This window comes from Capricornis sumatraensis, chromosome 3 (genome assembly GCF_032405125.1).
Source record: "Capricornis sumatraensis isolate serow.1 chromosome 3, serow.2, whole genome shotgun sequence".
NCBI classification, from domain to species: Eukaryota; Metazoa; Chordata; class Mammalia; order Artiodactyla; family Bovidae; genus Capricornis; species Capricornis sumatraensis.
Window position 1 is genome coordinate 165,310,537 of NC_091071.1, and position 26,672 is coordinate 165,337,208.

Here is a 26,672-nt window from a genome sequence, read left to right on the forward strand (position 1 = left end):
CCCCTGGAAACATTTTATCTAGGTGTCTGTGACATAGTAGCTTGAGTTTTCTCCTGTGTCACAGCCCCTGCTTTTCAGTTTCTTTCGCTGGCTCTTCTTCCTCTGTTTTACCTCAAAAGTTTGAAGTTTCCCAGGGTTTATTCCTAAGGACCTTTCTCAAGGTTTTAATACCACCCATAAAAGACAAACGGTTATCTTTTAGTACAGTTTCTACCAATCTTTATTAATAACAGAGCACCTATTTTTAGGGACACATTGTGCCCAGTTAAAAAGTCACATATCCCAGTATGGCCATGTGACTACGCTTTGGCTAATGAGATGTAAGCAGAAATGTGCCAGGCTTTCAAGGCAGTCTTCTTAAAAGGAAAAGAGTGTACCTTTCCTCTCTTTTCCCTCCCCACTGTCTGGAATGTGGACAATAATGAGTTGACCTTAAGATTAGAAACCAATTGCTAAGAAAGGCAGAACAGCCTTGAACTTTTATGAATTATTTCTCATGAAGAGAGAAATAAATTTCTATCATAAGCCTTTTTTTTTCTTTTGTTATTTGCAACTGAGTCTAATCCTGCCTGATACCTTCCCATTGCTGTTAAAGCGGCTTGCTTGTCTCCCATTTGTAAGGCTGATTCCGTGTCTTCCCCCATTCAGAGCAGTGGGGGATCAGCAGAAAGGCACTTCCAGGCACCCCCAAAATGCTGGACATCCGTCCACAATTTGTAAGTAACCAAACTACCAGAAGGTTAGAATGGGCGGTGGACCTAGGAATAGTTTAGTAGGTCACAGAAAGTACTGAATGCTAGATTGAGGGATTTGGATTTTATTTTGTAAACCTCTCGCAGATAGGGAGACCCTGTCTGTTTCACCTAGTAATGCCTCCATTTAATAGAAGCTCAATGAATATATTCTTTATTAATTACTGGTTAATACAAAAACAACAAAAGATGTGTTGGAAGGTAGACCAGTTGGGAATCACTATCTGATTTACCCTCATCGGCTTTTTACAGATGGAGTAACTAAAATATCATTTGCTGGAAGCAGCAATCGGCCCAACCTCGAAGAAAGGCAAACCGAAAACTCCGCCGCAGGTTCGATGTGGCTAGGGGCGATGATATTGACGGTAGAGGCCAAGTAAACTAGTTGAGTTACCTTCTTCTCAAGATGGCGGCCCTGGGATCACCTGCCCTCCGAGGAGGCGGGGCTCCGCCCCAGCACGCCCAGCGCGCCCCACCCCCCTCGGCCCCGCCCAGCGCCCCCCCACCCTCCGGCAGGGCGGTGCGGGTTGTGAGGTGTCTCCGCGAAGCGCCTGCGCAGTGGGCATCGGCGCGCGGGGCGGAGGCTTTATAACCACTTCGTCGCTACTGCTTGGTTTCTATCTCTGGGAGGGAGGCTGAGGCGGCGGCGGCCCGGGCGCCGGCTGAGGGGGCGCTGAGGCGGGAGCTGTGGTGGCGCTGGGCGCCCCTCGCCCCTCGGCCTCTGGGGACCATGGGCTCCGAGAAAGACTCCGAATCGCCGCGCTCTACATCTCTACACGCGGCTGCGCCCGACCCCAAGTGCCGCAGCGGCGGCCGGCGCCGGCGCCTCACCTTCCACAGCGTCTTCTCCTCTTCGGCCCGCGGCCGCCGCGCCCGAGCCAAGCCGCAGGCCGAGCCACCGCCCCCGGCCGCGCCGCCGCCGCCCGCCCCGGCCCAAGCCTCGCCGCCCGAGGCGCTGCCCGCCGAGCCGGCCGCCGAGGCCGAGGCGGAGGCCGTGGCGACAGTGGGGCCCGGGTTAAACGATGAGGAGGCGGCGGAGGGCGGTGGCTCGGGCCCGGAGGAGGTGGAGTGCCCGCTGTGCCTGGTGCGGCTGCCGCCGGAGCGGGCCCCGCGCCTCCTCAGCTGTCCGCACCGCTCGTGCCGGGACTGCCTCCGCCACTACCTGCGCCTGGAGATCAGCGAGAGCCGGGTCCCCATCAGCTGCCCCGAGTGCAGCGAGCGACTCAACCCGCACGACATCCGCCTGCTGCTCGCCGACCCGCCGCTCATGCACAAGTACGAGGAGTTCATGCTGCGCCGCTACCTGGCCTCGGACCCCGACTGCCGCTGGTGCCCAGCCCCGGACTGCGGGTGAGCGCGGGGGCGTGGCCCTGGGGCGGTGGCCGCGGTGGAGGGGACCTGGGGCCGAAGGCTGGACCCTGCGTGTGGCCGGCCGCGAGGGGCGGTCCTCCACGCACCGTGTGTGTGTGTGTATGTGTCTGTGTGTGTGTGTGTGTGTGTGTGTGTGTCCGTGTCCCAGCGTGGAGGGAGAGGTGAGGGATGACCAGTGGAAGGGAGGCCAGGCGGCAGTTACGGCGGGCTGGTAACCGGTAACCATCGGCAAGCCCAGCCCCTTGAGGTGAACGCACCCAGTGCCCAACCCCTGCCTGAGGACTTGAGGTGCCGAGCACTGGGTAAGAAGGGAGCTGTCCAAGTCAGGAGGCAGCGAGAGGCTGTTTTTGGTCCGGCGAACGCCCCTCTCCAGAGGAAGGGGGTATCTCTGAATGAGGATGGGGAGCTGATATCTGGCAAAGGACGGAATAAGACATCATTCTGAAAGGGCAGCGCTTTGGAGGGGTGTGTCCAGTTGACTAGGGGCAAACTTCGCAGCGTTGCAGGAGAAGGTGTACTTTTGCTGAGACCACCACTGCTGAAAGTTGGGATGCAGGTGACTGAAATGGCTCTAGCGGGAAAGGAGAGCTCACTGGCAGCGCTCGGGGGGCAACCTGGGCATTGTGGTGTCTTCTGTGTCCGGCTATTGTGTGGCCACCCCTGTGGTCCTTACACTGCTGCGTTGGGCAGGGTGTAGAGTGGACAGACCCTTTCTTTGTCCAGAGAGGCAATGGGGGCACTGAGAAGGATGCCCAGAGGTTGATATGATTAAGAGAAAATGTGGTTCCCAGCTCCTCCAATCTTGAGTTCTTGATGTTGCACTGTGTAAATGCAGAGACTTAATACCACCAGATTTTGCCATCTAGAGAATTCAGTGGAAAGCCCCCCACCCCACCCCCGGCGCCTCCAGCCCCCAACCTTTAGTTTTTAAAATCTGATTGTGTGTTACTGTCAGTAATAATAAGTTAATAATAGCATCCCATAAATGATTGCATGCAGGAAAGAGGGACATCAGAGTGTGCCATTACCTGCTCTGTGACCTTGGCCGGATCATTTTATTCTTGTGTGTCATGTTTTGAGGACAAAAAGAGGCTAGGGACTCCTAGTAAAAAGCTGTATGTTCTTTTCTTTCAAAAGAACTAAGGGCTTTTAATCATAACCTATATATCAAGGCTCTTTTATGATTTCCATGATGCTGCTATTTGTCTCATTCAAAAGAAGCTGTCATAGAGTGTCTAGGAGGGTAAGATGAGTTAATTTCTTATTATTTTTCTATTCTGCCAAACTTGTTTAGAATGTATGTGTTATTTAAGCTCACTGAGATGAGGTTTCTAAATTACTTTGAAATGTTGTGGTCAAAGGTTGAGGTGTTTGTCTATGGTAGGTCACTTTCACTTTCAGTTATTAATAATAAGTATCAGAAAAAAACCTTGTAGGCCCTTGGAAAAGTTTGCTTTTATCTGGAGATCTGGTAGTCTTCCTAGCCTTAAGAGGTTAATTTATGTGGTATTGAAGTTTTACAGACAGTATTGATCTATTTTCTGAACTAAAGGAATATTTACCTAAGAGAACACTGTTTGGTTCATTTTGGAATAGTATATTATCTCCTCTTTGAGATGTGAATTTCCTTGAATTTTAACTGAGAAATGTGGCATCACTGACATTTTATTTCTGGGAAAGTTCTCTTTTTGTTTATTTCTCTGTGTCAATCTCTGTCTTTGTTCACATCAATTAAAATGGACAGGAATTAACTTACAATCTTGATGATAACTCTGCACCATTCCTGACTGGGAAGTTATTAAAGTATTAGGCCATTTTTATATTAATCAAGTATTGAATTACTATCGTATTATCATCCAGAGTTTTTTTTAATTAGTTAAAAAATTATAACAATTTTAATATAACTTTTAAATCTGGGAATTAAAGAAGGTGAAGTGTAGGGAGAGCAAGCAAACTAGCATCTGAGTATCCATGTGTCAGGCATACATAATTTAATTTGATCCTTGCAACATTGTAAGATACATTTGATCTAGTTTTACAGATAAGGAAACTGAAGTTTAAATGAATTGAGTGGCTTATTTAGGATCATACGACTAGTGGGTGGTGGAACCAGGCTTGGAACACTGGTGTTAATTCCAACCAAGGCTAGTATTCTTTTCTCTCAAAGCTTTAGAAAGCACAAGCTTATCTGCATTATTGGGGATGCTGCTGTTTGGGTCATTTCATCAAGTGTGGCCTACAACATTGAGAGAGCCAAAAAGGCTAGAATCTGGTTTCTTTTCTGATTCTTCTTGTTAACCGCCTCTTACCTACTTTTATTTTTCTTATCTGAAATAGGCCTAATCTTTTCCTTACTTGAGAGGCCTAATTGATATTTTCAGAGTGTTTTGAGAATTCAGATGAAGATATTAGATAAACAGGGAGTAACTTTGTATTTCTGTCACTTCTCAAATAGGTGGAGATGTGGCCAGTGGTTTTGCCATCTCTTGCTAATGTCATGAGAAAAATAGTTGTTTTGTTTTAATCAAACTGTTGTTCTTTTGGGTCAGGTAAAAGTCATGGATGAGAACTAGAAGAAGCCTAAGACCCCAGTTGTTTCTTCTCATACCTGATCATCTTACTGACCACAGATCAAGTTCCTGTCAGCCAAATTTATCAAGTTCTTGACTCTGTGTGTGTGTGTGTGTGTGTGTGTGTGTGTGTGTGTGTCTATTTGGTGGGGTGAGGGGAGAATATGAGTGATCTTACAGAGTTGTGATCACTAGTTTCACTGTGATTACTCATGATAAAAGCACTATATGTTAAAAGATTATTTGTTTATGAATATTTTTGGAACATAGAGTCTTGAATTTTTCTTTTCCTATACTTGAATACAATTTTATTATATTCATAAATAAGGAAACCAATTTCTGAGGGAAAACTTTCACATTAATATTATTGAGTACAGTATTACCAAATGTGATCTTTCTTTTCTTTTTTTTGCTGTGCATGCACAGTTTGTGGGATCTTAGTTCCCAGACCAGGGATCAAACCCCAGGCCATGGCAGTGAAAGCTGCTGAGTCTTAACCACTGGACCACCAGGCAATTCCCACCAAATATAACCTTTAAAACATGCTTTCAAATGAGATAAAATTCATTCAGAATACAGATAACTGACATTTTTATAGTCCTTTATAATCTTCAGACTATAACTTCATTCAAATAATTTCACTTTATTTTCATGCAGGTAGATGGTGGTAAACTCATTTGATAAAGGAGAAGGCAGTTCAGAGAAGTTTAAGTGTGGGACCCAGTGTCTCACCGTTGATAAATAGTACAACTGATCTGCTTCCCTTTAGAGTCTCTACTTAAGCACAGGGTCTTTTCAGAAACCTCCAAATCATGTAAACATATAATGTTTTCCTCTCAAGTGCCCTGTCTTTAAACCCTTTCAGAAGCTCTAGATTGTTGTTGTTCAGTCACTAAGTCATGTCCAGCTCTTTGTGACTCCATGAACTGCACCACACCAGGCTTCCCTGTCCTTCACTAGCTCCCTGAGTTTGCTCAGACTCAAGTCCATGGAGTCAGTGATGCTATCCAACCTTCTCATCCTCTGTCACCTGCCTTTTTCTCTTGCTCTCAGTCTTTCCCAGCATCAGAGTCTTCTCCATTCAGTCAACTCTTTGCATCAGGTGACCAAAATATTGGAGCTTCAGCTTCAGCACCAGTCCTTCCAAGGAATATTCAGGGTTGATTTCCTTCGGGATTGATTGGTTTGATCTCCTTACTGTCCGAGGGACTCTCAAGAGTCTTCTCCAGCACCACAGTTGGAAAGCATCAAATCGGGTTTCTTTATGGTCCAGCTCTCACTTCCAAACATGACTACTAGAAAAACCACAGCTTTGACTATATGGACCTTTTTCGACTATACGCTGTCTAGGTTTGTCCTAGAAGACTTGAGGGTTTGGGAAAGGAGACAACAGAATATTTCCTGGCATACAGCAGGCAGATCTTCTGTACAGATGAGTAGGAGATAAGACTGTCTTGACCTAAATTCTTTGTGCAGTCCACCACTTCAGCCTCTCATTGCTGCCTTTGTCTCCTGCGGAGTCCCCCTCCATACCTGTTCCCAGAAGGTAGTATTGTCTATTGGCCTTCCTAGACAACTGGACTGAATTATCCTAAAAACAGGAAGCTTCTGTTTGTCCCTAATACATTTAGGAGAGAATAATAAGCTCCCTGAGCAAGGCAGATTTCTCAGTCAGTGAGGGAGGATTTATCCTTTCTGAAGCTTCCCTGAATCTTTTCTCTTAATTTAACTCTGTATCTCCATTTTCGCACCTCTGTATCTCCTACAACTCCACCCTCCACCATTTAGATCGTCTTCCAGCCCAATGTATCTTTCTCATATTTGCCAAAGTATTCATTCTAAAATAGAACATTTTATATCAGTCCCCTGCTTAAAACTGCTCATACCTGACCTATAAGATGACTTCTTATGTCTTTAAGAACATATTATTTATATGATCTATCCTTATGATATAAGAGCCTTTATGGTTTCCAACCATCTTTTGATCTTATTTTCTATTTTTCACTTACATCAGTATTTCTCAAGGTATAGGCATTATTGAAAAGAAAAATGTGTTTGCATTGAATAAGCTTGGGAAATGTTGGATTGAACAAAATAAAGCAACTCTTATTTCTGAGCTCCTTAGACCCTTTAAACAATTCTAATATACACTGTAAATCTTGTTAATGCTAATACACAGGGTAAATCTTCAATCTAATATAATGTCCCTAAACTTAAATCACCAGGAAACATGTTTGTTTTTGTTTGTTTTTTGATGACATCTTTAAAGCAGACCTGACACTTTCATTGTTGGTAGTTTTCTAAGCTCCTTTAACAGTTATTCTGGCCTGTTAGTGTCTTCTGTTAGTGTCCTTATTTAACACTAAATCTTGTGCTCTGAGTAAATTGAGAGCTCCTCTAGACTAAGATATCTGTGTTCCAACTTTTTCTACAACTCTGAACAAAGTCTTTCAATTAGGTCCCAGAAGAATGGGATGAGTAGTTAAATTTTTGATAAGGGAGGTAAAGAATACAAACACCACAGTTTTGAGAAGAGAAACAGATTAGAGGAGGGTGGGCAAGAAGAGGACAGACAGGTAATCAGCGGTCCTTTTCAGAATCATATGATGTTGAACCTTAGGTGAGTTCTGAGTATTGCCAAAAGGACTTAGACATGGTCCTCTTGACAGGGTGTTTGGTCTGGTGGAGGAGACAGATAGATAGTTATAAATGCAGTGTAACAGATACTGAAGAAAATACAGGTGTTCTTAGAAGACAGATGAAAGGTTTTGCATGATTGTATCACTAAAGGCTTCATGGAGGAGGTGATACCTAATCAGGGCTTGAAGAATATGAGTAGAAATTTATGGTGGCTCAGACAGTAAAAGTATCTGTCTACAATGTGGGAGACCCGGGTTCGATCCCTGGGTCAGGAAGATCCCCTGGAGAAGGAAATGGCAACCCACTCCAGTACTCTTGCCTGGAGAATCCCATGGATGGGAGACCCTGGTAGGCTACAATCCAAGGGGTCGCAAAAAGTCAGACACAGCTGAGCGACTTCACTTCAAACAAAGATGAGGGTAGAGAAAATTAGGTGTCTTAAACCAGAATGTTATAAGCAAATGCTTGGAGGTATGTAAATTCAGGACTAAGTCTGCAGTCTAGTTTGGTTTGCCTCTGGATGTGCAATATGGGGAGCATGATCTGGGAAGTGACTTAAGATTGATCTCTAAAGGTAGACTGGATTCAAATTGGTAGGTCTAAGTGTGCCATGCAAAGAAATATAGATTTGAAGGACTTTTTTCTTTCTTTTTTTTTTTTTTGAAGGATTTTAAGCAAAAGAGTAACATCATGATAGATAAACTTTTGGTACTGGAATTTGGATTGGAGTAGGGAATAAGCAGACCAGATAGTCTTGCAGTTGTCTGTTCAAGAGATGACATGGTTTTGAACTAGGGCAGTAAAAAGGAAGATAGTGATAGTATGGCTCACTTGGCCTGTGTCATCCACCCTTATATATGTTCAAAGTCTGTTTGTAAATGAAGTTACTTGGCCTGGAACAGTGAAGTATAGACATAATATAGGAACACATTTCTTTAACTACCAGGATTTGTTGGCACTTAATCAAATTTATACTAATGGGATTTCCACCCCCTAGGCCAGAGTAAGGTATTGTTGTGTTCTAGCCTGTCACATTATAATGTTTCTGAAGATAGCAAATTGACAAAATTAATAAGTTGTATGAACTTAAGAGGGAGAAAGGATGCTTCTGTTTTCTTAGCATCATGTAATTTCCTAGACCTTACTTTTAGCTTCTAATTAGCAAACCTGAATGCTCTGTTGAGCTAAGAAAGCAGAGTAGGAGAGAGATTCCAATGTAGGCCAGAGAAGAGAAAGAACAAAATAGTTTGTTTTTTTTTTCTCTTTTCTTTTTTTGACTACCTAGGGTAGGAGATTGCCCTATTCAGAATTTAGGAATTTACTCCTCAAAAGGGCTTATACAGAATTTTATGATTAAATTATAGTATTGGCATATAGAAAACCAATAGATACATAGATAAGTTTAAAAGATTGCTTTAGGGAAATGTAATGGCCCAAGAGAAGAGCTAGATGACCTGGGTAAAATAAAAAACCCAAAGAGGAGAGGGTCTCTTTATCATTCCTTCAAAACAGGTGTTTTAAGCATGAATCAGTGTGCTAGACCCTGGAGATTAAAAAATGGTTGGTATTTTTCCTTGCCTAGTCTGGCTGGGAGAAGCATACATATAAACAGATATTTACTGTATAAGTATTGTGAAGTACTGTTAAGTATTGTGAAGTAATTATGCACAGACAGGAAGTGGGCAACCAACTTCCTGGAAAGGTTAAGTGGATTTTATAGAAAGGATGACATTTGAGCTGGTTCTTAAACTGATTAGTATTTACCAGGGCAAGAAGTAAGCAAAGGGCATTTCAAGGCAGAAAGGAATAGAATATGCAAAGGCCAGGAAGTATGACAACATGTGCTATATATTTATACCATAACTTTCAGGGCAAGATCTCAAATGCAATTTTAAAACATGTTTGGTTACACTTGAAAGTGGCAAGCACCTATACTTCCATTTTAGGGATAGAATCTAAAGTTTGGAGATTTTAATTAGCTCAGTGTCATGCAGTATGAGTCAGGGGCAAAGAGCCTAGACCAGGCACCCCAAAACCGGAATGCCAGGTCTCGTGCCCTGAGTAATTCTGTGTCACAATAATAGGTTGCTGTAGGTTCATGAGTATTTGAGGTTATTTTACTTCCTTCAAAATTCCACACCCAAAATTGATATTGTCAGTCCTATCAAATGTTCTTTATTTTAAAAAAAAGAGAAAAATCTGTTAATAAATATTACTCCCACTATGTGAGGTAGAAATGTATCATGAAATGTTCAAAGGCTTCCTGACTGGCAATCTGTTTAATTTGTATTGTCTTGTCTGAAGTTGACTTAATACTTTTTTCTGAGATCACCTAGTACCTTTCTTATTTAACACAAAATAGCAAGCAAATCACTTTCTTCAGGAAAAATGTTGTTTATCTTTAGTAGTTATTTTGCAACTAGGTGGGATAAATTTGCTCAGAACTCCTACAGGATATGAATCATTTGCATTTATACATTGAATTCACTTTGCTCTTTCTGAAAAGCATTTTAATACAGCCTGTATTATATAACATAGATGAAACCTTATCATTGATATTTTCAGTGTCATTCTCAAATCAATTTGCAGAATCTATGATAAGCCTGGAACTTAAGTTGCTGTCATAAATATCTAGTGTACAATCAAATAAGCAAACTGTAAAATAGATCTAAGAAAATGCTGTTATTCTTTTAAGTTGTTTGAGGTCTTTCGCTATTGGAGGAGAGCATGGAATAGGGAATGACAACACCAAGCCTGTAATCATTGACTTGTTTGAAAATTGTTTGAACTTTCACTACTACTGTCTTCCCTTCTTTGTTTGTTTAAATTACTTTTTAAAAAAATTCTTATTTTAAATGCATCCACTTACTAGGGTAGCCTGTGCATTTAGTTGAGATTTTTAGAGTTAGAAAGGCTAATAGTTGTAAATACATTGGATTATTTGTAGGAAAATAATTCTTGGTAAATAAACATGAATTGTAAGAAACTTAGTTAATGCTGGTTGGTGCTGATAGATTCTGAATTGTGTTTCATAACTAAGAATATGTATCAGAAGGGATTAGGAGGAAATAATTGCCATATTCCATGTTGATTAATAAGACTGATGAGTGGTATTCTTGGATTCTGGAACCTGTCAAGAAGGAAGATATTTCAAGGTGTACATTCAAGTTGGAAAAAATTATGGAAAGATAAAATGAGCTTTCAATTGTCTCTCAGTCTGTCATGGGGTCAACTTCACTGTGAAACCTGAAAAAGTATTGAAATCATAAAACTCCCAGAAGAAAATATAGGTAGAACACTGACATAAATTGTAGCAATATTTTTTTTTGATCTATCTCCTAAATCAGAGGCAATAGCAAAAATTAATGATCCTTGGACTTCCCTGGTGGTACAGTGGGTAAGAATCTAGCTGCCAATGTGGGGGACATGGGTTTGATCCCTGGTTCCGGAAAATTCCACAACCCCACTTGCTACAACTACTGAGCCCAAGCTCTTGAGCCTGTGAGCTGCAACTATTGAGCCCACATACCACAACTCCTGAAGCCCATGCCCTGGAGAGTGTATTCTGCAGTAAAAGAAGCCACCACAATGAGAAGCCCCTGAACCGCCGTGAAGAGGAGCCTCTACTCACTGCAACTAGAGAAAGCTTGTGCACAGCAACAAAGACTCAGCACAGCCAAAAAAAATAAGGGACCTAATTAAACTTAAAAGCTTCTGTACCACAAAGGAAACAGTTGACAAAACAAAAAGACAACCTACTGAATGAGAGAAAATATTTTCTAATGATATGAGTGATAAGGAGTTAATATCCAAAATATATGTGGCTCATACAAATCAACATCAAAAAAACAAAAACAAACAGTCCAGTTGAAAAATGGGCAGACTTGAATAGACATTTTTCCAAAGAAGGCATACAAATGACCAAGTCACGTGAAGAGATGCTCAGCATCATTCATTAATCATCAGAGAAATGCAAATTAAAATCAGTGAGATGTTATCTCACACCTATCAGAATGGCTGTCATCAGCATGGCCACAAATAACAAATGCTGGCAAAGATGCAGAGAAAAGGGAACCCTCATATACCATTGGTGGCAATGTAAATTGGTGTCGCCATTATGAAAAACAGTATGGAGATTTCTCCAAAAATTAAAAATAGAATTACCATGTGTGCGTGCGTGCTAAATTGCTTCAGTCATGTTCAACTCTGTGTGACCCTATGTACTGTAGCCCGCCAGGCTCCTCTGTCTATGGGATTCTCCAGGCAAGAATACTGGAGTGGGTTGTCATGCCCTCCTCCAGGGGATCGTCCCGATCCAGGGATGGAACCTGTGTCTCTTGTTTCTTGCATTGGCAGGCAGGTTCTTTACCACTAGTGCCACCTGCAAAGCCCCTGGAATCCAGCAATTCCATTCCTGGGTATTTATCTGAAAAAAAAAAAAAAAAAAAACACCCAACACTTATTGAAAAAGATACATGCACCTTAATAGCAGCATTTATAACAGCATTATTTGCTGTTGCCAAAATATGAAAGTTGCCAAGATATGCAGTTGCCAAGATACAAGACTTCCCTGATAGCCCAGTTGGTAAAGAATCTGCCTGCAATGCAGGAGACCCCAGTTCAATTCCTGGGTTGGAAAGATCCGCTGGCGAAGGGATGGGCTACCCACTCTAGTATTCTTGGGTTTCCCTTGTGGCTCAGCTGGTAAAGAATTTGCCTGCAATGCAGGAGACCTGGATTCAACCCCTGGGTTAGGAAGATCCCTGGAGAAGGGAAAGGCTACCCACTCTGGTATTCTGGCCTGGATAATTCTGTGAACTGTATAGTCCATGGGGTCACAAAGAGTCAGACACGAATGAGCGACTTTCACTTTCAAGATATGGAAACAACGTAAGTGTCCATCAACAGATGAGTGATTTTAAAAATATGGTGTACGTATACATTAGAATGCTACTCAGCCATAAAAAAATTAAATTTTGCCATTTTCAACAACATGGATGGACCCAGAAGATATTATGCTAAATGAAATAAGCCAGAGAAAGAAAATTACTTATATGTGCAATCTAAAAAATAAACTAGTGACTACTAAAAAAACAGACACACAGATATAGAGAACAAACTAGCGGTTACCTGTGGGGGAGAGGGGATAGGGGTAGGGCATTAAGAGGTACAAACTACTATATATAAAAATGTTACAAGGATACATAGTACAACACAGGGAATATAGCCAAAATTTTATAACTATAAATGGAATATAGCTTAAAAGTTGTGAATCATTGTTGTACACCTGAAACATATAATATTGTACATGAACTATACCACAGTTTTTTAAAAAGTATACTTGCTTTAGTTTTTTCTGTTGTTCTTTATTATACAAATGTTCTGTCCTTTAAACAAATCCTGATTTCTCTAAATATAGCAAACCATCCAAAGGAAATAGTTTTGTACCCTTATTTATGAAACTTGCTATGACAAACTGTTCCCAAAGCAGCTTAAACTATGACTGAATACATGCTAGGAATTCAGGCTGAAAGTCCAATGGTTAAGACTCTGTGCTTCCACTGCAGGGGACATGGGTTCAAATTCTGGTTGGAACTTTCTCACACAGAATATGCGTGCGTGTTACACATATGTGTGTTCTTTCCTCTATACCATATGAACTGGTGGGGGACACCAAACAGTGTTACCCCACTGGAACCAATGCATAATGTCTTAGCTTATTTATATCTTGTCCTGTTTCCTTACCCAGGTATGCAGTTATTGCTTATGGCTGTGCCAGCTGCCCAAAGCTGACCTGTGAGAGGGAAGGCTGCCAGACTGAGTTCTGTTACCACTGCAAGCAAATATGGCATCCAAATCAGACATGCGATATGGCCCGTCAGCAGAGGGCACAGACATTGCGAGTCCGCACCAAGCACACTTCAGGTCTTAGTTATGGACAAGAATCTGGACCAGGTATAAGTTGGCGTAGTTCATTTGTCTCTTTATTTGATATTTCATAATGTGAGCCCAAAGTTGGGAGAGATTACCTTAATGTATGACTCAAGGATTAGAAAGCAGAAACTATTTGGTAATACTCTCAATAGTATATTTAATATGTAGCTTCTCTCTCTAGCCGTTTATAGGCTGTCCAACCCAGGTGAATTGGAATATAGTAAAACTGAATTCTGTAGTTTCTACCTTCTTAGTAATATGTCTCAGATTGGAGAGCAGTTAGGTACTTTTGCTAGGGGCTTTTTCAGTCCTTTCATCGTGAGCAGAAAGACATTTAGTATTAAACCTATACTGTTTTCCTACTAGCTTTAAGTACATCACTGTTTTTGGAAGTAGGGTACAGACTTGAGGAAAGTAAGCGATGTTGGTATGGATTAATGATTAACCTTAAAAGAAGGAATATCACACATTCAGTTTCAACCTTGACATGTCAAAGGAAACCTATTTTAAAATGTCAGTGGGCTTACTGCCTTTTATAAATGTGCTTTATTTCACTGTTGTCATTTGAGAGAAGCTGAAAGGAAAGATTTACCATTCACTTTTTCCTGGCACAACCTAATCTCCTTTTTGTTTTTAATAGGTTAGTTCCTAGCTTGCTGTGAAAATTACCAGGTGTATGCCACTTAGCACACATAGTTGTTTTTAGGTTTTGAATTTTAAAGTATCATGGCAAGAGGCTGTGGATTGTATTAACAACAAACCGCAGTAATACTTGTTGAACCTGTGAAAGGAGTTTCCTGAACTAAGATTTTTCAAGACTTAAAGCCAAATGCAGGCTATAGACTGTTCTTCCTGTGGAACTGTGCTTTTCATTCTGCCAGCCTATTGACTGCTGAAATTCCATTTTTCTTGGAACCATCTTTCTCTCTAGGGAAGTCTCTTTGCTCAGAGTATGGCTCACGTGCTGTTGACGATGCCAGTTTGGGGGATAGGCAGCTCAATATGAGACAGGATCCATTTTATGAAATTTCCTGAGGTCTAGACATAGCCAGCCTTCCAGCGAAGTGGGTTGCGCAATCTGGAGTTCTCAGTCAGGAATTCTTGACTGTCTCATTTCTTATGCATACTCCTGGGAATAATAAAACCAAACTAGGTTTAAGTAAGGGTATTTTTCTACACATTCTTTCTCCCTCCCCTCAGCAGACGACATTAAGCCATGCCCACGATGCAGTGCTTACATTATCAAGATGAATGATGGAAGCTGTAATCATATGACCTGCGCGGTGTGTGGCTGTGAATTCTGTTGGCTTTGTATGAAAGAGATCTCAGACTTGCATTACCTCAGGTGAGATGAGAAAGTGTCCTTTTGTTTTTTGGAGTATAATTGCTTTACAGTGTTGTATTAGTCTCTGCTGTGCAATGAAGTAAATAAGTCAGCTAAAATGCAGACTTACATCCCCTCCCTCTTGAACCTCCCGTCTGCCTCCGCCATCCCAGCCCTCTAGATCATCATAGGGCACCAAGCTGAGCTCCCCGTGCTATCCTGCCACTTCTCATTAGTATCTGTTTCACACACAGTGGTGCATATATGTCAGTCCTGCTCTCCCAGTTCATCTCACCCTTCCGTCTGACATCAGTAAGAGAACAAGACCATAAAAGCAGTAGGTCCATTGTTTTTATTTGTAGTCTTCGTCTCTTACTTACTGAGGGAAAAGGATGTCAAAGAGACATCATCTGTCCTCTCATTACAGCATAAGGAAGCTATAAAAACTTCCTCTGAAACACCCTTCCAATCATGTTTTTCTCCAGCTCAGCAACTTCCAGTGACTGTATTCCCTTACCTTCCAGATAGAGTTCAACTTCCTTAGGATGGCTTTTAAGGTTTTTTTTTACAGTCTGGCCCCAGTATACTTTCTACCTTTTTCCATTTTGCTTTCATAAATACTGTATCCCAGATTATCTGTGTCTCTTCTGTGCTGTTAGCTCCCTGACTGTTCATGTTCTTTCCTTTGTCTGGAATGCCTTCTAATCACCTCACCTCCCAGCAACCTCATTTTATCTCCACTTGTTCAGTTCTTATCCAGTCTTCAAGAGCCACTTTAAATGCCATTCCATCTGTGATGCCTTCCCCCAGCTTTTTCTGCCTCATTCTTCTTTACTGACATTCTTTACATGTTCCTTTATAAACATTATGACTTTTACTTCATTTACATGTCTAATTTTGTTAAGCTATATTATGAATCTTAAGGCCAATGTTAACCTTTTTACAATTCCTTAGATGTAGTAGTCATTGAAATATTGTCCTGAAGGAGGTAATATTTACAAATTTAACATTCATTGTGTGGATGAAACACTTTCATTTCCAATTTAGCAAACATTTGAGTACTTACAGTATACCAGTTATTACGGACCTAGGAGTACATAAGATATGACCCCTAACTTTCAAAATTGCTTACCCTGTCTGGTAGAAAAGACAGCACACACGGAGTAAACAAAAATGGCTGGACTCAGAACAACTAAATGTAAAAGTGGGCAAACTCAGACTATGAAACTGTTGTAAAGGGTGTGATGAAATATTTTTAAATCCTATCCTAGGAAAATGATTTGCAGTATCTATATATGCCAAGAAAACTATGAAAATCAAAGAGAGTTCCTTCACTGCAGAATACAAAATGTTTGGATGGGATGTCAAGTGTATAGACTATACAGGTTCCTGTGTAGTATCACACAAAGAAGTAGGTTCATTTTGGTGGGTTAGAGAGGATAGAGTTCAGCAGGAAAGAATGGAAAAGAGGTTTCAAGTTTAGTTTACAAAAAGATTAAAGAGCCAGAACTCTTAATAGTTTCTCCTCATGCAATATATTCATTTCTTATAACCTCCTATAACTATTAATCACTCTTATAGAAAAGAAGGCTCTTGCTCTTATCAAACTCTCTGGTAACAATCACAGCATTTGTAATATTGACATTAACTTTGGCATATTTCCTCTGCAGCCCCTCTGGCTGTACATTCTGGGGCAAGAAGCCGTGGAGCCGTAAGAAGAAAATTCTTTGGCAGCTGGGCACATTGATTGGTGCTCCAGTGGGGATTTCCCTCATTGCTGGCATTGCCATTCCTGCCATGGTCATCGGCATTCCTGTTTATGTTGGTAGGAAGGTAAGATGTTGTGTTCTGTCCCTGTTCCATCTTCAGGTCTGTTGGTAGAGTTTTGAAGGAAATGGGGAGGAGCTTATATTTCAGAGCTGCCTGAAAGCCAAACTGGTTCTTGAATAATAACATTAATTTCCTAAATGGATTTTCATAAACCCCTAAGAGATCTAAAAGTTCTTATTAACATCCTGGGCCTGGTTTGTCTCAGTGACTTAAAGGTGAAATGCTTACTTCACTCCCCTACGTTGTCTCTTCTTGTATTAACTTTTTCATATTAGTTTATACCTTCCTGATCTGAGTTAGATTAAAATGTGAGAAAGATGTCTCTTTGAGATGAGGGACTATGTTTTAATATAGATAACTTATAAGGGAATATTTACTTATCCTTTTTCTCCCCAGCGAAAAGATTGATGTCCTAACTCGCTGACCCGTATTTTATTTCTTCTTAGATTCATAGCAGGTATGAGGGAAGGAAAACCTCCAAACATAAGAGGAATTTGGCGATCACAGGAGGAGTGACTTTGTCAGTCATTGCATCCCCTGTCATTGCTGCGGTCAGCGTTGGTAAGAAGCTAGCCAAGACTACAACTCCCTCCCCCACCTGACCTCACCCCACCCCACCTACTCCCATCAGCTTTCTGGCTTCACAGTTTAGCCAGCTGGCCAGATGTTTCACCTCTGGAGGCTCCTACATTTTTATGTCAGACCCACCTTAGGAGTTAACTCTTGTAGGCGCTGTTATTGTTGTTATTATCAAGCTTCCTTGGTGGCTCAGATGGTACAGAACCTGCCCACAATGTGAGAGACCTGGGTTTGATCCTCGCATCGGGAAGATCTCCTGGAGAAGAGAATGGCAACCCACTCTAGTATGTTTGCCTAGAGAATTCCATGGATAGAGGGGCCTGGAAGGCTACCGTCCAAGGGGTCTCAAAGAGTCAGACATGACTGAGCAAATAACACTTCACTTTCATTATTATTATCAGCCACACTAAAGTATCAGAGTTTGAGATCTTTTATTCTTAAGTTAGTACCTAGAACTCCATCTGGCACATGAAAAAAGGTTGAATTAAAGGATATTACTTTAAGTCCTAGTTTTTCACCTTTTCTCTTCCCTCTCCACTGCTATAAAACCCACAAAACAAAATTTTGATTTACTTAATGCCTCATAGTATTTTGGGAGGCATGAGGGTTTGTTTTAGAATAATAATAAGATAACTCCATTTGCCAGGAGCAGGTCTGAGGGTTTTGCCTATATTAATTCATTTAATCCTCACAACAGCATAGTTGTGACAGAAGGTATAGTAAGTTGTCCTGTTAGCTGGGACATGAATCAGGGCAGTCTGACTTAAGAGTCTGGGCTCTTAACAACTAAGCCTTTCTGCCTTCCACAGCAGTAAGATTTTAGAATTAACACTCCGGGGTGGGGCAGGGATCCTGAACCCTCAGAGTCACTTGTTTCATGTTTGATTATTAATTCGTTCTGGGATTAGCATCTCAGCAATGAATGGAAGTGGGGAAATGAAAGCAACATACAGATTTGCTGTGCTGGGCCCTATGCATGCATTGATTGTTAGTAGCCTGAGGAAGACATGTCCAGGGTTGTAATGGCTGGTAAATGGAAACCAGGATGCTAACCCAGGCCTTTCTGATTCCACGTCCAGTCATCATTCTGTTAGACCAGGCTGCTTCTTTAGCACAGTCATATTCTGTCTTTCTTCAACCCTTTATAAAGTAGTTTGTCTGTCTTCAGCTATGGGAAGGAGAATTCAGGACAGCTGCAACCTGATGGCCTGCTGACGTGTTTCCTTCTCTTCCCCAGGTATTGGCGTCCCTATCATGCTGGCTTATGTCTATGGGGTTGTGCCTATTTCTCTCTGTCGAGGAGGTGGCTGTGGAGTTAGTACAGCCAATGGGAAGGGAGTGAAAATTGAGTTTGATGAAGATGATGGTCCAATCACAGGTAAAAGAATTTTCATTTCCCTTTGAATTTATGGGACACAAGATAAAAGTCAGTAAAATTCAGCACATTTTACAGAGAGATTGACATTGGATTACTTTGGATAATGAGCTTTATAGGAGGTAAAGTATTTTTAGCTTTTCATTTCTTTGTTCCAGAGTTATTAGGTTAATTCCTCTGGTACTTGCCTCTGTGTGGCAGGTACTCCAAGTAACTCTTAAGTATGCTGGTAATAGTAAATTATATAAGTATAATAAAGTCTTATATCTGCACAATACTTTATAATTTTCAGAAGACTTTACACAGTTATTATTTCACTTGATTTTTATAACAGCTCTGAAGAGAGAGGCCCAGGGCTGTTATTATCCCCGATTAATTGGAACTTCTTTAAGCCTTTGTCTCAACATCTGTTAAATGGGTTTAAGAACTTCTGAAGAGCTGGAACTGTAGCAGGTCTTCTGACTTATGCTTTGATGTTGTTTCCACTTTATCATATTAACTAGCCTGAGACACAGAGATCCCCAGAGATTTTTTCAAACTTCCTGCTAGAATCAGCACATGACCTAAATGTATTTGGAAATATTTATGTTTGATTAGGTGGCATCTATAGCATAATGGAAAGAATAGTGGACTCAGAATCACATGGCAGTATTGTGTGACTGACCATAGATAAGGCATTTAGTTCTAAGCTTTCATTTCCTCATCTAAAATTGGGGTTACTAGTCCCTATTTCTTGGGAAAATTAAATGTGAGCATATGTGAAAATACCTGATACATGGTGGCTGCAGGTAGATGCTATTCATTAAGTGAATGACTATTCTCTCCTCTGAAGAGTCATTGCAAGAAGATCCCAGACCCTGTTTTGATATTGTGCCATCTTCAGTTGTGATGTTTGGTTCCATCCCCAGTGGCAGATGCCTGGCGAGCCCTCAAGAATCCCAGCATTGGGGAAAGTAGCATCGAAGGCCTAACTAGCGTGCTGAGCACCAGTGGAAGCCCTACAGACGGACTCAGCGTTATGCAAGGGCCATACAGCGAAACAGCCAGCTTTGCAGCCCTCTCAGGGGGCACACTGAGTGGTGGCATTCTTTCCAGTGGCAAGGGAAAATACAGCAGGTAAGCGATTTCTGACAGAACTAGTTGGACTTATGAGAAGTAACATATCATGTTGAGCCATTTCTTTGTACCAGGCATGTCTCATATAGCATCTCGTTTTAATATAATCATCAATGGTGTTTTTGTGTTTTTTTTTTTTAACTTTTGCAATTAGAAAACAGGCTAAAAAGGTTGAGTGACACAACATAAAAGTTGTGTTTCTTCCCACTGTACCATAGTGACTCCATATAAAGAATAATCTTGACTTCAGATCCTCCCTCTACTGTGTTAGGCTGCCTCTTTTAGAAAGGGGAAGCATGCATTTTTGTAGAATTCCCAAGACTATGCCCTCCATTAGGATTGTCACTGGCTTTTAGTTGAACAGCGTTTATGCTGTATCTTGTTGGCTTATTGGTACTGTGATCCTTATAACCTTCCTGTTCTGACTCCCATTTGATAAGAAAAATCAATTCTATAAACTTGTGTTCAGAATATGTAAGTCTATGACTGAAATGGTTGTGATGTGGTTGGTTGTTTCATCAGGTAGATAAAACAGAGCACATTCAGAGGAGCATAGCAGACGTTACGTGAGAAGCAGTTACTTGAATGCCCTGGAGAAGAGAGGCCTGAGGAGGGGTAGAGGTGATACAAAGCAAGGTACAGAGGCAGAGGAGACGCTGCCTTCAGTTACCCGCAGGGCCCGGAAGCGGAAAAGGGTTAAGACTTCGGCCTCCTGCCAGGAGATAGATGAAGATAATTCGGCAGAGGCTAGAGGGAAACAAATTTTGTTTCATTATAGAGACTGTAGGAAAAATCTGTATAAAGTCCAGAGAAAGAATGGATTATATCAGTAGATAATTGAGCTCTGTACCTCTGAAAGTATTTGAAGTGAGACCAGAGGGCCAATTGGCTATTAGGAGGTCAAGCAACAGTTGGCAGATGGGCTGGATCCCACACCTGAATGCGTGTCACTCACTTGGGAGCCTTTTAAAAATAGATTGCAGTGCTCTATCCCAGAATTAATAAATTAGAATCTCCCAGAGTGGGACCTAGGAATCTCTGTTTTGAAAATTCTCCCCAGCTGATTCTAGCATAGCCATTGCACAGACCAGCTTCTAGGAACCACTGAAGGAGATGGCCTTTGTGAAAGGCCTCTTCCAGCTCTGAGAGTGATCTATGGCAGAGCTGAGACTAGGACCCAGGTCTCTGACTCAGTGCACTTTCCATTGCACTGCCTCATTTTCCTGGACTGTGGCACATTCCTGAAGGGCATCTAAGGCTGGAGGAGCAGAGCAGAGACTCAGACAGCAGGATGGAGGTTGACTGAATGTGCGGCTGTAGGCTGCTGCTGACCTGTTGGTGTCTCCTGACTCTGGTTCTCTCTTGTTAGGGGATCCCGCCTCCACATGCTGGAGAATTCACTGCTGTGCTTTCTTAAAACCAACACCCCTGTAAATAAGCAGACATAATTGGGGACTGACTTGCTGAAACTGCAGCTTAGCCAGGCCAGCTGTTCCAGTTCTGTGAAAGCCTTTTATAGGAAGTGAATGAGTCAGATGGGTTTGACTGTGAAACCCATTATGAGGAAATACTTAAATGTGCAACCAAATGATATTGGAGCCAAGATAGGAAAAGCTGTGGGTCCTCTGAGACACCATTGGGAAAGTTTGCTGCCGTTGAAGGTTGACTCTTATGTGTCCTTTAAGCTCATAGCCTGGGGGTGATTTGATTGCTGAATGTTTAAGTTCCTAGTACATGCAAGACATGGAGGGTAAAGTGTAAAAGAGACGTGGCCTCTCCTCTTTTGGAGCTCACAACTGAGTGTGAAAGAGATGTGTAGATTGATTTAATAAGTAGGTAGTTGCTGTGGAGCACTTTGCAGAAAGTGGTTTGACGGAAGAAGGAAGGGAGATAATGCTTCCTTGTTGTTAAGAACTGAGTATGAATTTGTCACATAGAGAAAGAAAACTTCAAAGAGAGGGACTAGCATATGCAAAGTCAGAGAGGTATAAAATGTGTATAGGTGTGTAAGGGGGAAAAATCCAATGTGATTAGGATTTAGGATCTATGGTAAGTGGTGGAACTGGAGACAGCTTGGAGGCAGATCAGGTAGACCTTAAATGCCTAATGGCAAGGGGGAGCCAAGAGAGGGGCTGTTAGAGTAATTAGGTTATTATCCACTTTGGCACTGATCTGAAAGTTGTTTGACTTGAACTTACGGCTACTGGAGACAGCACAATTGCAGTTACCCACGCGGGAGCTGTTGAGAGCCTGAAGTTAAGCAGTAGCAGTGGGGATGGAAAGGAGGGGACGATTTCAAAAGATAACTTTAAGAGAGAAAATGTGTGGGCATCTCTTTGAGCTATTTGGCATTTGGAGACGATCAGATCAACTCAGTTTGCAAGAGAATAATGTAAGTGGCATGTGCCAGGAAGCGGACTGTCTTGAAATACCCAGGTCTCATATTAACTTAAATGTCCCCTCTTTACACAGGTTAGAAGTCCAAGCCGATGTCCAAAAGGAAATTTTCCCCAAAGACACAGCCAGTCTTGGTGCAATTAGTGACAACGCAAGCACTCGTGCTATGGCTGGTTCCATAATCAGTTCCTACAACCCACAGGACAGGTATGTGAACAGTCAGATGCCTAGGAGAAGTTGCATTTTTTGGTTGAGTTTTGGCCTTAGAAGCTCAATGCCTCATGTTAGGGCTCTATGTACCATATAGTGGGATACATGGTGTGTATACCCTGTGGATTCATTGAGCACATTCTTGGTATGGGAGTGTTTGGCATCTCTTGATTGATTCTTCTGTTAGCACTTGATTTTTAGAGGTTTTTTCTTCCTTTTTTTTTTTTGGCTGTTGCAACAGTGTAATTATTCGCATGGAACTTAACAAGCTAGATGGGTATTCACTGATGTTTATGGCTCTATAGTTTCTGTTCTTACGTTGATCCTTGCTTGATGTGGCTCCTGTAGCCTATTTCTCTATTTTTGAGAAGCTAGTGTATCTGGTATGGTGTGATTACAGCACTCCCTACTGGAGAGATTCTGGTTTCTTCTCATTGTAGCAGAGAAGTAAAAAGCTGTGACTCTTTCACTTTAATATTTTCAGGAAGATAGTGTGAGGTTCTGATCCTTAGTTGAATTTTGGAAGCTCATTTTTAGTTGTTTAAAGAAATTGGCAGAATAACTAATAAGGATATATAGCACAGGAAACTCTTCTCAATATTCTATAATGACCTGTGTGGGGAAAGAATCTTTAAAAAGAGTGGCTGTGTGTATAGGGATGACTGATTCACTTTGCAGTACAGCAGAAACTAATGCAGCATTGTAAATCAGCTATACTCCAGTAAAAATTAAAAAAAAATAAATTGTCAGAGATGTTTGCATGCATATTTTAAATCAGCAAGGAGATCTCATTGTTCTTCACCTTATTTGAGTACTAGATTAAATTTTATTATCTCTAAAAGTGAGCTCTCTAGTCTACTATTTACCTATTTCTTTGGACTTTCTAATCCTGAACCCACAAACTGCTTTTACCAACAGGTGTAGCATGACCCATGCATGATTCAGCAAAGTGGATTTTGTCTCCACAGAGAATGCAACAATATGGAAATCCAAGTGGACATTGAAGCCAAACCAAGTCACTATCAGCTAGTGAGTGGCAGCAGCACAGAGGACTCACTCCATGTTCATGCACAGATGGCGGAGAACGAAGAAGAAGGCAGTGGTGGCGGTGCCGGCAGCAGTGGCCACGGTGAAGAGGACCCCCCCTGCAAACACCAAAGCTGTGAACAGAAAGACTGCCTGGCCAGCAAGCCTTGGGACATCAGCCTGGCCCAGCCCGAGAGCATCCGCAGTGACCTTGAGAGCTCTGATACACAGTCAGATGACGTGCCAGACATCACCTCAGATGAGTGTGGCTCCCCTCGCTCCCAAGCCGCAGCCTGCCCCTCAACACCCAGAGCCCCCGGTGCACCAAGCCCAAGTGCCCATATGAACCTCTCTGCCCCACCTGAGGGCAAGACTATCTTGAGGCCAGAAGATGCAGAAGCCAGAGTATGAAGTGGAATGAATGCTCCTGTTCTGAGAAGCACACTTGTAACTGCATCTTTTGGAATCTTTTTGGGGGGCAGGGATTTCTGTACTTTTATTTCAGAGATTCTCTGGTCACAGGTTTTCCCCAGGGAAATTCTGAGAAATTTGCAGTTTCTTACCAGATGAAACATGGAAATTTTGCCCTTAGTTCCACGCATCCCCACATCTCCTTCGCCCCCCCCACCCTTTTTTAGTTTTAATTTATTGGTTAAACTTATGGTGGCAATCCGTGAGGTGTGTCAAAGAGTGTACAGATGTATGTGTGTATATTGTATGTATGCTAACATATTACTGGAGGACACATTTTAATAAATAAAAATTTCTGTCGTAATTCAGCTCCTCTCATTTTCCTTGGCTTGGATAGTCTTCCAGAGCCAAGTGTTTGATTGAAATAGACCACTACATCTTTAACAGTCTATAAATCTGAACTTTCCTAATCCCAGGGAAGAAAGATGGTATTCTAACCAGACTGGAAGGAAGTGGAGTCGCTCAGTCGTGTCCGACTCTTTGCGACCCCACGGACTGCAGCCTCCCAGGCTCCTCCGTCCATGGGATTTTCCAGGCAAGAGTACTGGAGTGGGTTGCCATTCATCTATAAACTCACGACTCCTAGCATGACAGAAAGCAAAGCCAAGATTGTTTTGGACTGTGCAGTCAGACTGAAGAATTAGCTGGAGTCAGTCACATGCCCTCTAGACGCAGCTGTGCAGTTTTCCTGTTAAAGCTTTATTTACCCCTTTCTGGATTATACCCCTTTCTGGATTGTGCTTCCAAGGAGGGAAGGGGTGTCAGTTCCACTGGCTCTTCAGAAATACCAGTAAATGTTGCATGGTTGTAAGTTGGGGAACAGAGGATTCTTCCTAGATGAAGAAATGTACCTATTCTGCTTAACCACCAAGCAATACCTAGATGTTTGTTATGCTTTCCGGTACACAGTCCCGGTTGCAAAAAAACAACTTTCTAGTTTTGCCAATCTAGTTTTAAGTAAGGGACAAAGGATTGTAATGAAAGGAGAGAGGAGACACGCCATCAAAATCACAGCATATTTAATTTTATCTCTTCTTATAAATTTGTCAGAATTGAGCTACTCCTTGGTTTTGGCTGTCTAGAATAATGGTCTTAGAAATGAATGTTCATACATAGTATAGCAGAAAAATTAAAAGATTCATGAGACCTGATGTGAGTCTCCAAATCTGGCAGTAATTTACTTTGTGACTGTTTGAATCAGTTACTCTCTCATGCCCCTAATTTACTGACTCTCAGACAGTAAGTATTTAAGGAGCTTCCAGTGCCAAACTTCTCTGTCACTTTAACCCTGGGCCCAGAGGAAGAATTGAAAACATCCTTTCCCTGAGGACCAGATGGCTTTCTGTTTCCTTTCACAGATGCACCTGCTCTTTGTCTTCCTGGCCTGTGCTTTACTACGATGAGGATGGTGAGTCTGGACAACAGCCAGCTTGGAAGATTCTTATCTCTTGGGCATCCAGACTTAGCACATTGCCCTGCACCTGGGACAGGAAGTGCTGTTAGTGGACTTTGGATCTCTGAAAGAATGCCCGGGAGGGTGTCTTTGTGTGAAAAAGGGAACTTGTTGGGAAAAGGGGCAGACAGTATGGGAATCTCTGAAATGCAAATTATCAACTCAAAGACTTGTATTTCTCTGGAAGCCTCATCAAGGGAGCAATTAACAGGATAAGATCAAAGAAGTCTTCTGAAGGGGCAGGAGTTTGCAGCCAGAGCTGTATTTTTATCTAGATTCCAGTTCTTACTGCTGTGAGAATTGTGTGAGTGTGTTTTCACGTAGCCAACGTGGGGATCATGGTCCTAATCACGGAGTTGTAAAGATTGTTACATGGAGTACCAAAAATGCTTTTGTTAAAGGCCCATATATTTTTCTCCTGTAAGAATAAGAAGAAATAAATTAAGGGAGATTATGGGTGCCATCTAAAAAAAGCTCACAACTGTAGACCAGAGGTCATGAAAAACCAAGCTTATTCTAATCCTTTGCAACATTGTTGTATCTCCTAGACATTAGCAGACAAAAAGACCCTTCAGCACCACCTGGAGGAGAACATGAGTAATGCGTGGGAAAAGTTGATGCTCGGCTTAGAAAATGGGGAAAGCTGAATTTCTTTGTACAGCAGTGTTCACTCATTCTGAAATACCTACTGTTTCAGGTCCAGGGTGCAGCAATAAGGAAAACACAAAAATGCCTGACCTTGTGAAACTCATGCTGTAGTGGGAAAGGGCAATTAAGATATATAGTCTGGATGAGGATAAATGCAGTGAAGAAAAGAAAGCAGGGAAAGCAAAAAGAGTAGTAGATGGTGCTGCATTAGGTAGGTACTGTGGGCCTCTTTGATAAAGGTACATTTTGTTAGAGTCTTGAATGAGAAAGAACCATGTGTCTAGGCAAAAGTATACCGGACATGAAGAGTAAAGTACAAACACCATTTGACAGAACATCCTTAGTCTGTTTAAACACATACACACACCTACAGCATAGTGGCCTGAATGACTAGAACAGAGTGGACCAAGGAGGAGGGCAGTAAAAGGCTGAAAAGGTGGGTAAGGACAAGAGTGTAGACAAGGACATTTTAGGTTCCTCTGAGGCCAGGAGGAGAAGTCATCTTCAAAGCCAGACAGATGGGGTGCTTGTGGTCAACTTTAAAAGGCTAAAACTGGGAGAGGGGATGTCTGGTCACCAGTCCTACTTGGATGGGCCAGTGAAAGAAATTTATGGAAATGATAAATGGGTACTTATTCACTCTGACCACTTTCTAATGTACTTTCTTGTACTCTAGAGATTGAAAAGTTAAAACTGCATGTCTTGTACTTTCTTGAAACCAAGGTTCTGAATGTTTTGCCAGTTAGATGCACAAACAAGGATGTTGAAGGAGGAAGTGATTCAGGGGTCATTTTTAGCAACGTTATTGCTCCTGCAAAGATACAGAAGACATAGGTTTCCCTCCAGCAGTACACCAGTATCCATCAGTATCTGTGTGGATGTCAGTGGGCTTCCTGATCCATAAACAACCATTCGTGATGTATGTTCTCACAGTCAGCCAGTGCTTGCCTCCTGGTTCCTCCTCTTCCTGGTGGTG

At 41.9% G+C, this 26,672-nt stretch overlaps 1 protein-coding gene across 3 annotated transcripts; it reads left to right on the forward strand.

The window, feature by feature from the left end:
* The first annotated feature begins 1,482 nt into the window (after positions 1-1,482).
* RNF19B (ring finger protein 19B) lies at positions 1,483-23,731 on the forward strand. Of its 3 annotated transcripts, none has more exons than XM_068968327.1 (9): positions 1,483-2,102; positions 13,083-13,288; positions 14,468-14,612; positions 16,262-16,424; positions 16,868-16,982; positions 18,238-18,378; positions 19,284-19,491; positions 21,964-22,095; positions 23,067-23,731. In XM_068968327.1, the coding sequence occupies exons 1-9, from the start codon at positions 1,483-1,485 to the stop codon at positions 23,533-23,535; spliced, it is 2,199 nt and encodes a 732-aa protein (XP_068824428.1). In that variant the 3' UTR covers positions 23,536-23,731. The 3 variants fall into 3 exon arrangements, with proteins under 3 accessions (XP_068824428.1, XP_068824427.1, XP_068824429.1); XM_068968326.1 differs by having other exon boundaries at positions 14,471-14,612; XM_068968328.1 differs by having other exon boundaries at positions 14,471-14,612; positions 23,017-23,200.
* Positions 23,732-26,672: the final 2,941 nt, after the last annotated feature.

What these genes read in the sequence shown, in the direction of transcription:
- RNF19B (XM_068968327.1), top strand. Translation starts at nt 1,483, where the DNA reads ATGGGCTCCGAGAAAGACTCCGAATCGCCGCGCTCTACATCTCTACAC. An exon ending in CTGTTTATGTTGGTAGGAAG is followed by an intron (nt 16,425 to 16,867) that starts GTAAGATGTTGT and finishes ATTTCTTCTTAG; the next exon opens with ATTCATAGCAGGTATGAGGG. An exon ending in CATTGCTGCGGTCAGCGTTG is followed by an intron (nt 16,983 to 18,237) that starts GTAAGAAGCTAG and finishes TCTCTTCCCCAG; the next exon opens with GTATTGGCGTCCCTATCATG.